Raw genomic sequence first — 8,270 nt, forward strand, 5'->3', positions numbered from 1 at the left:
CCCCCCCCCGTGTAACGGGAAATAAATATTCTTTTGAAATTGTAGAAAAAACAAAAATTTTCTTTTTATCAGATTGGACGATTGCGAATAAATCGGGAGAGCAAAAAATATGTGGTTGTTCGATCGATCTCTCCGCGTATTCGCGTTTCGCGTGGCACACGCGGCCGATGACTGGGGCAAAAAATCAGACCACCTAGAAACACTCGTAAGATCGTAGTGTACGCTTATGCCGATCTTAAATCGGCGAACGAATAAATTAAAAGCTCGAATTAATCAGTCGTATTTTCTCGGGGGCCCGAAATTACCGGTATACAAGAGAACCGGCTACGGTAGCCAAGCGAGGTCGGGCCCCGATGGGTCCCAACTCTGTAATTTTCTCGCCGCTCTCTACGTGCGCATACAACGATCCATTTTTGTGTACACGTTAAATAGCAATTTCTGTCGAAGATTTGGGCCTTTTTTTTTTTTTTTAAAAAACCCCTCTACGCGAGTAAACGTCAACCCGAAGTGACGGGTGTTCGATATATTTTGAATATCAATTTTTTTTTTTTTTTTTTTTTCCTAACACACGACCAATCGAGTCTCAATCTTAATCTGGTGAATTTGCCATTATAAATTTATTTCGGTAGAGATCCACGTTTTTCGAAGAATTTTGGGCCTTTTTTTTTCTTCCTCCCTGCAGTTGGCTGGCGAGGGTTGGTGGGGGTCGGTTTTTCAAAGAGTCTTAGAAGACAAATGAAATGTGTACCCAAGAGAGGTCATCGGGCCGATCGTTTAAAGGAGGTCGATCGGCAAAGATGAAAGGGGGCCCCCGTCGAACTCTACGTAAGTCGATAGGGCTGCCGGCGTTTGGGTCCAGATTGAGTGAGAAATGGAGAGAGAAGGAGAAACAAAGAATAAGGAGGGGGTGCGGCGGCGGGGGAGGGGAGGGAGAGGAAAAAAAGGTGTCGGGGCCCGAAAGGTAGCGACGTGGCGTGCATGGGACTGACGAGGGGTCGGATGGAGGGGTACGAAAAAAAAATGATTTTTTGACCAAGCAAATTGAAATGGAAAACAATACCGCAGTCTTTGTTCCGACGCCGACGCCATGGCGTCGCCCGTCTATGTTACAGTTGGGGTTTTTTTTTCTCTTTAATTTTGTTCATCGAATACCAACTGGTACTATGAAATTTTGAATGTGCAATTACACGTGGGGCGGGACTGGAGTTGCACGATAATAATGATTATAATAAAAATATAAGATTCCGGGTCAGTAATCGGGCCGAGAGGAGCAAATGAAAAATCGTCGACAGGTCGCCGATCGGGAATTAATCTTAAATTACCAGTTGGAGGCTAAACGGCCTTCCTGGCAAGAAGCGGTAATACCATCCCGTCGCAACCTAGCATTACCAACGGCTACCGATTGCTACTTGTGAATTTGTATTACGCCTCCTAGTATTTTTTCTTTTTTTTTTTTCTTTTCAAATTTTGCGAAACCGACACCGTGATCGGGAGCGAGGTATACGAGGTAATTCGATGAACGGCGATAAGACTAGGTATTTTTGAATCGTGTGCACGCGGATCGGACGGCGGAAAATGAAAAAAGCATGGACACCGAGAACAGGAATAGCGTCCGTGTCGAATTTGCATTACCACGTGGGACGGCACCGACGTCGGGCGTCGGCGGCCGATTAGTCGCGTCTACGAGATCTCAAAACAGTCTTGCGTATTCCAAAAGGAAGGGAGGACGAAGAAATAGAAGCGAGAGAATGTAGAACGAAGTTGGAGTCATCTGTAGCGGAAAAAAGAAACAGAAAAAAATCCAGGGAAAATGGAAAGTAAAAAATTATACCTTGTAACTCGATCACGTTGTAATTTTTTTGAAATACTCGACGAAATACCAAAGATATCACATATACACGATGGAGTATATTGATAGACAAAATGTTAAAGAGAAAAATTTTGCATTGTCATGAACTTTAAAAATTTTTGATTTTGGATACTCAAAAACGTTTTTTTTTTTTTTTATGCATAATTACAGGAAAAACCAGTTCTGGGTCTGATTGCGAAAGTGAACCGGGAATACCGTTGAAGAGGAAGCAACGTCGCAGTCGCACGACCTTCACCGCCCACCAACTGGATGAATTGGAAAGAGCCTTCGAGAGGACCCAGTACCCTGACATCTACACCAGGGAGGAACTGGCCCAAAGAACGAAGTTGACCGAGGCCAGGATTCAGGTCTGGTTCAGCAACCGTCGGGCACGTTTACGGAAACAACTGTCCTCAACCACCTCAGGAGGTTACGTTGGTTCCGTAGCATATCCTGCGGCCTCATACGTTCTCCATCCGCCAGCTGCGCCGCATCCACATGCAGGTGCAGTGGTACCATCCAGCCATCCTCATCCTCATTCGCACGGCCAGCCACTGCCGGATGCGGCCTTCTCGTCTAGCCAGGGTGAGTTTTCTATAAATGTATATGTATATATATATATATATATATAAATGAAGAAAAAAAAGTAAACGAGATTTTGGAACACGAGGTAGCGTTAGACCAACTGAAAAAGTACCATGCAACTGTAAAGAACTGTTGCGAGGCCTGCGTGTGTATAGAACCGGTTGGCAGTCAGGTGTGTTTTCAACAATCGACGGAAGTCGCTCTCGACCGGGATACTCGAAACAATCGAACTGTTTCAAATGTGTCTCGCGGAGTTGGGTGCCGCGTCATCCACGCAATATCCGGTTCTGACGGATTTCGATTCAATGAGGAAAATCCCAGTGACATGAGACACGCTCGGTTAGCCAGGACTTTATTATAAATGAGGAAAGAAGCAAAAAGACATGCCAAAGAAAGCTAAACTTCTTCGATTATTTAACGTTTCATTGAGTGACGTTCATTGTCCATTGTTGTCGCCAATAAGGAAGAAGAAAATGTACTGGGACTAGTTACGTTCATGATTGTAGAAAAAAAAAAAAAAATTATTTTTCAGTTCCAGAACTGTACTCGTCCCACCATACGACAATGTCTCACCAACTGGCCGATTCGACGAGACTGGCTTCTTCGGTTGGATCAACACCCACTTACAGTCTTCCTACGTCGGTTGCATATCCAGCATCCCTCCTGCCACCAACTTCATCCAGTACTCACATGGCTCATCAACCGTCGCCAGTTCCCCCTGTATCGTCCAGCTACCAACAGAGCAACGGTCACCAGCTACCACCGACGCCCAATTCCTTGGTGACGATGATGGGTCCCAATTCCGGCAATTCCAATCCCTCGTCGGAACAGCTGAACAACACTGCGGAATTGCCAATTAGTTCGGTCTCGCCCGTTCAACAGCAGCAGCAGCAGCAGCAACAGCAGCAGCAACAACAACCCTCCAGCCAGCAGAGCCAAGCTGGCTCGTCATCGCCATCTTGGAATCTGCATATCTCTGCCGGAAGTGGCAGGGTACCACTTCCGAGTCCACCGTCCACCCTTCAACAGACGCATGCGCCTCATGCTGCTCACACCCATCAAGCTTTTACCAGCCATTACGCGAGTCAGAGTTTTCAACAGCCACCCAGACCTGCTCCGCATCAACCCTTTTACAGTTGGTACTGAGGAGAGTTGGGAATTGACGAATATTTTTCAAATTATTTATCGTATTCTTTCGACAAACGCTTTTCATCTACTTTCTCGTCTCGCCCTATGGGAGTTGCAATTAATTCTTTTCTTTTTTCGTCTTTTTTTTTTGGCAATACTCAAACTCTTCTTCGAAGCGAACGGAGTCGCGCGACCAATTGGACGACCAGTTTGCGCAGGTATAGGAATAACAATCGAAACGAAAGAAATGATATTGTCGATGCCAGTAAAATTTTAACTGTAGTTTTATTTAGTATTAAATAGTTAATCAGTCTTTAAGGGTTCCTTCACAATGTTTCTCTGGCCTATTGCGTTGTTGCTTATCTTAAATCTTATTCTTTAATTAACGTTGTCTCTGCTATGTCTGAAACGGGGATAATGGTCACACCAGTGAATTTTCTTATTATCATAAGATCATGCAAACACCATGGCACTTTGCAATATTTAAAAGCGATAGACAATTTGACAGTTTGCGGGCACAACTGTGAATTAAGTGATCACGTTTTATTGTAACGTTGCTTGGTTTATTCCTCGACAACATTTTTAACTCTTTTATCCCGAAAATTGTAGATACGTCATATCCTTTAAGTCTAGTTGATAATCTCTGTTTTTGTTCGTCCCTCTTTTACTTTTTTCTTCTCTCTCTCTCTCTCTCTCTCTCTCTCTCTCTCTCTCTCTCTCTCTGTACTTATTTCTGGGATTAATGTAAAGTATCAATTTTACGCCACGCGGTACGTTATTGTTGATTTGCAGTTCGACCAAAAATCTAGCCTGTAGCGGTGATAACCAATCGAGAAGATAATTAAATAGTTAATTAAGGTTTCGTTGAAACATATTTGTCTTGTTTTTATGGAAAACCCCATATTAATTCAAACACGTGCATTTTTCTTATATCTATCTCTTGTATCGTCTCAAAGTAAACACGAGTGTCGATCGTGAATCATTTAGAAGATCCAATGTCCATTCGCGACACTGTGGACATATGTATATATATCTATAATGTACATGTTATTATGTATAGTAATGTATTTTACTGAGCATCGTTACTGAATAAAGACTCAAAGTAAATATACCGAAGGGTATACATTGTATGTATTAAATATATATATATATATATTCAAATTAATTGACAGGAAGATTAAAAGAACAGTCTTTATTTAATTTAATTTTTAATTCCACTGTTTTCCCGTATTAACTGTAACAAGGCACGTTGCATAAGTACAATGTAAGAAGAAAAAAATGGAGACGAATAAAAATAGCCGCAGTCTTACTTGTCACGCGATATCGCTTATGCGAACACGTTGAAGCACACTTACATAATGTTCAGAGAATTACCAGCAGTTTTCGTTTGGTATCGCGGAAGCTTCGATCGTTAGTTTCCTTCCGGCAAAGGGTTAGAGCTGTATAATGGCAGGTGGGATAACAATGCCGGGGAAGAAATTCTTAAGAATTTTTACAGTGCAGCTCAAATTAAATGGAATTACATCAAAGGGCTATTTAAATGGGATCTTTATCGGATTGTTAGCAGTCATTATTAATAATGTAATTATACTCGATACAGTAGAATCAATGGAAAATATATATACCGATTGAATAGCACAGCTGGTTTTATGCGGAATTTATGAAATATCTGTGGTGGGAAACTCATTTGCATTGGGCATGAAAACATTACACGTAGCAAGTGTTCAGTTGACTTTGTATTTACGTGAAAAATGTAAAGCGTTACCTGCATGGTTTTATTCCTTATTTTAATTGTGTGTAATTTGTGTTCTTTGTACGTAGCTCGCTCGTATCTGAGTTTAATCGAGTGAAAGAAAAAGAAAAGCATCCTGGCAGTTCTTTGTGGCAGGATGCAGAAAGAAGAAGAGTTATGTGTCAGAGTTCCGCATTAACGTTAAGACTTAGGTTAAAACTGAGTGTGCTTCTGCGCAGGCGCAGCTGTCGTCACTGCATCGTTCAGGGCCGGCAGCTCATTGTCGCTCACGACACGTTAGGCTTCGGATCTATGACAGCAGGTAAGGCAGCTGACGTTAGTGTAAATGTGAGAGATGCTACAAGGTGGCACCAGCAGCAGTTCTATATGATGATGTATACATATCCATCATCTCCATTCTGCTCTTTCCTTCATTTTTTAATCTATCTTACACTTTGCTTCTGACTTCCATGATAAATAAAGCAGTCGACTCGTTAACTCGTTTTTGCGAGGACTTTTCGTTAGTTCGTCATAATTCCGCGAGATGGCTCTGTCAGACTAGTTCTAGTTCCAACAAAAATCTGGGGCGCGGAAAAATAATCTAGCGCCAAAAAATGCACCGCGTCTAAAAAATTACGAAAATTCCTGGTTTGGGACGTCGGACGTCTTTATACGGGCCTGAAAAACACAGAGATCGTACACTACAGAGATGAGCAGGGAGATGCACAACGCTAAGGTTTTAGGCGATACCACAATCTATGGCGCTAAATCGTAGCGGCGAGTCTGGAAGTTGGATTTTGTGATCATCGGCTCCGTCGACAATGCAAATCCCATCGTGAACACATCCCATCGCAGAGGTTCTCCGCTGCTTACCGCTAATTCCCAAAGCAACACTTAGAACTAGGCTAGTAACTATAGAACTTCTCAAGAACTACTGAAAAAGCCTATTGTTGAAAGATCTTTAAGACATTTTTAAGAAAGCGTGGTGCCTACTTGACACCCGTATAGCACCTCAATTTTTATTAAATATTATTGGATCTTGATTTACTTTCAAATTTTATTCAAAATATAAAATCGAGGCTAAATCAAAATCTCGCAGAAAATACGGAGTAGATAAAAATTGAATTGAAATTATAGAATATCGTAAATAAATTACGCTCAAATTGAAATATTAATAAATTAGACGTGTGGAACATTAAAATAATTAATTAAAGCAATAAAGTAAAATATTAGCACATAGAAATCAGAAATTCTGGCCAAACATATTTAGAAATACTGGAAGTTGCCCAAAATTGTGTGCGCGCACGTTCGTCGCGCAGGACTCGGCGAGCGGAGCAGGCGGTTGGTGGGGGGAGCGCTCGAGGCAGTGCCCGGACTCCGAGCGCTCATTCATTCTTCCTCGAGCCGGTCTCCTATACTGGTCTCTTGGAATCATTTCAATTATCTCTTTGCAACCTTCTTGTCTTTCTATATTTATTTCTTCTTTACTTCCTTCTTTCGTTATATTTCATTCTTTACTTTCTTATTTATCTCTTTCCTTATTTCTTCTCAACTTTCATAATTCTATTCCTCACTTTTCTACTTCTTCACTTCATTTCTATATTCATTTCTTTCTTATATTCACATTTATCATTTCTTTCTTATTATCTTATTCTCACTTCTTTATTTCTATATCCATTTCCAACTTTCTTCTTCTTCTATATTTATTTCTTCATTAATTCCTTATTTCCTTATTTTTTATTCTTCACTTTCTTATTAATCGCTTTCCTTATTTCTTCTCAACTTTCATAACTCTATTCCTTACTTTTCTACTTCTTCGCTTCTTTATTTCTATCCTTATTTCTTTCTTCTCGTTTCGCTTTTTTCCCTCTCACTTTTCATTGTATTTGTCTTACTTTTCCTATTTCCTTTGTCGGGTCGAGCATATTAATTCGAGTAGTCATATAAGAGTAGTCATCCGGTTAGTGCAGCTAGACTTAAGACCATGGTGTCGGGGGTTGCCCTTCCGCCTCTTCCGCTGAGCTTGCTCAGTGGTTGGTGGCCCAAGTTGTGGCCGCAACAGGACCTTATGGGTCTCCCGACGGGGGCCTTGAGCCCCCTTAGGGTATCTACGGCCATGGTCTTTCGTATAGTGAATCTAGCCAGGTGTCTAGCTCTCGCGTATTTAGTATAATTTGTTCGCTTTGCTAAAAACGTCCCAACATGTCTTGACCCTTGGGCACTTGTGTGGGTAGAGACGATCCTATTTGTCCGTGGGGAGGTCGGAGGGGTAGTCCGTTGACTTTGGGTAAAGTCCTACTTGTGCTTGTGCTTGGGGGTCACTTCACTTGGGGTAGGTGCGGGTGCTATTGAGCACCCGCTAGTATAAAGTCACCCTCTGTCGGAGACATTTTGCGCGTGGATCGATGGCTAACGGGGCCCGCCGCCGGCGGCGGGCGTGGTTCCTTACGTCTAACCCACTGGGCTCGCCCGTGGGAAGGGACGGAGGTTGTAGCGTTAAATATCGTCCTTCGGGATGTCCCGGCGTGCCCGCAAGGGTACCGCCGGGTGCTACGCCCGCGGTCTTTCGTTGCGGTGAATCTTGACTAAGGGCAGACCTTTCGCGTTTAACTTGTCCCTTTCGCGTTTAACTCATATTAGCTTCTTCGCGTTTAACTTCACCTTACCCCCTTGTGCGTTTTTCTTGTCCCTCGACCCGACTTCCTTCCCTTCCTGAGGTTTTCCCCCCTAGTCCTGTGCGCGAAAGCCGCAGGACTCGGGGGTTTTCCTCAAAAAAAAAACAAAAAAACATGGTCCCCTATGGGGCCTCGGAGGGGTCGTAGCTCCCTTGTGGAGAGGCAGGACCTCACGGAAATGGGCGAGGTGGGGCCCATTTCACTCCCTTATACTTCCTACTTTTCCCACTGTTCTCTTTTCTCGCTCCTCCAGAATAATCTGATTTTCGTGCATACGCTTTACGCATCTTGTTCGCCCCTT

General features: G+C 42.8%; 1 protein-coding gene across 1 annotated transcript in view; it reads left to right on the forward strand.

The window, feature by feature from the left end:
• LOC107268334 (protein gooseberry) overlaps positions 1-6,361 on the forward strand; it is a 10,522-nt gene extending 4,161 nt beyond the window's left edge. Inside the window, exons 5-6 of the mRNA XM_025085606.1 lie at positions 2,021-2,434; positions 2,967-6,361. Of these exons, the coding sequence (XP_024941374.1) occupies positions 2,021-2,434; positions 2,967-3,580 (1,028 nt within the window). The 3' untranslated portion in view covers positions 3,581-6,361. The remainder of the gene's footprint in view (positions 1-2,020; positions 2,435-2,966) is intronic.
• The last annotated feature ends 1,909 nt before the right edge of the window (positions 6,362-8,270 follow it).

Source organism: Cephus cinctus, unplaced genomic scaffold (assembly GCF_000341935.2).
Source record: "Cephus cinctus unplaced genomic scaffold, Ccin1 Ccin1_scaffold0515, whole genome shotgun sequence".
Taxonomy (NCBI): domain Eukaryota; kingdom Metazoa; phylum Arthropoda; class Insecta; order Hymenoptera; family Cephidae; genus Cephus; species Cephus cinctus.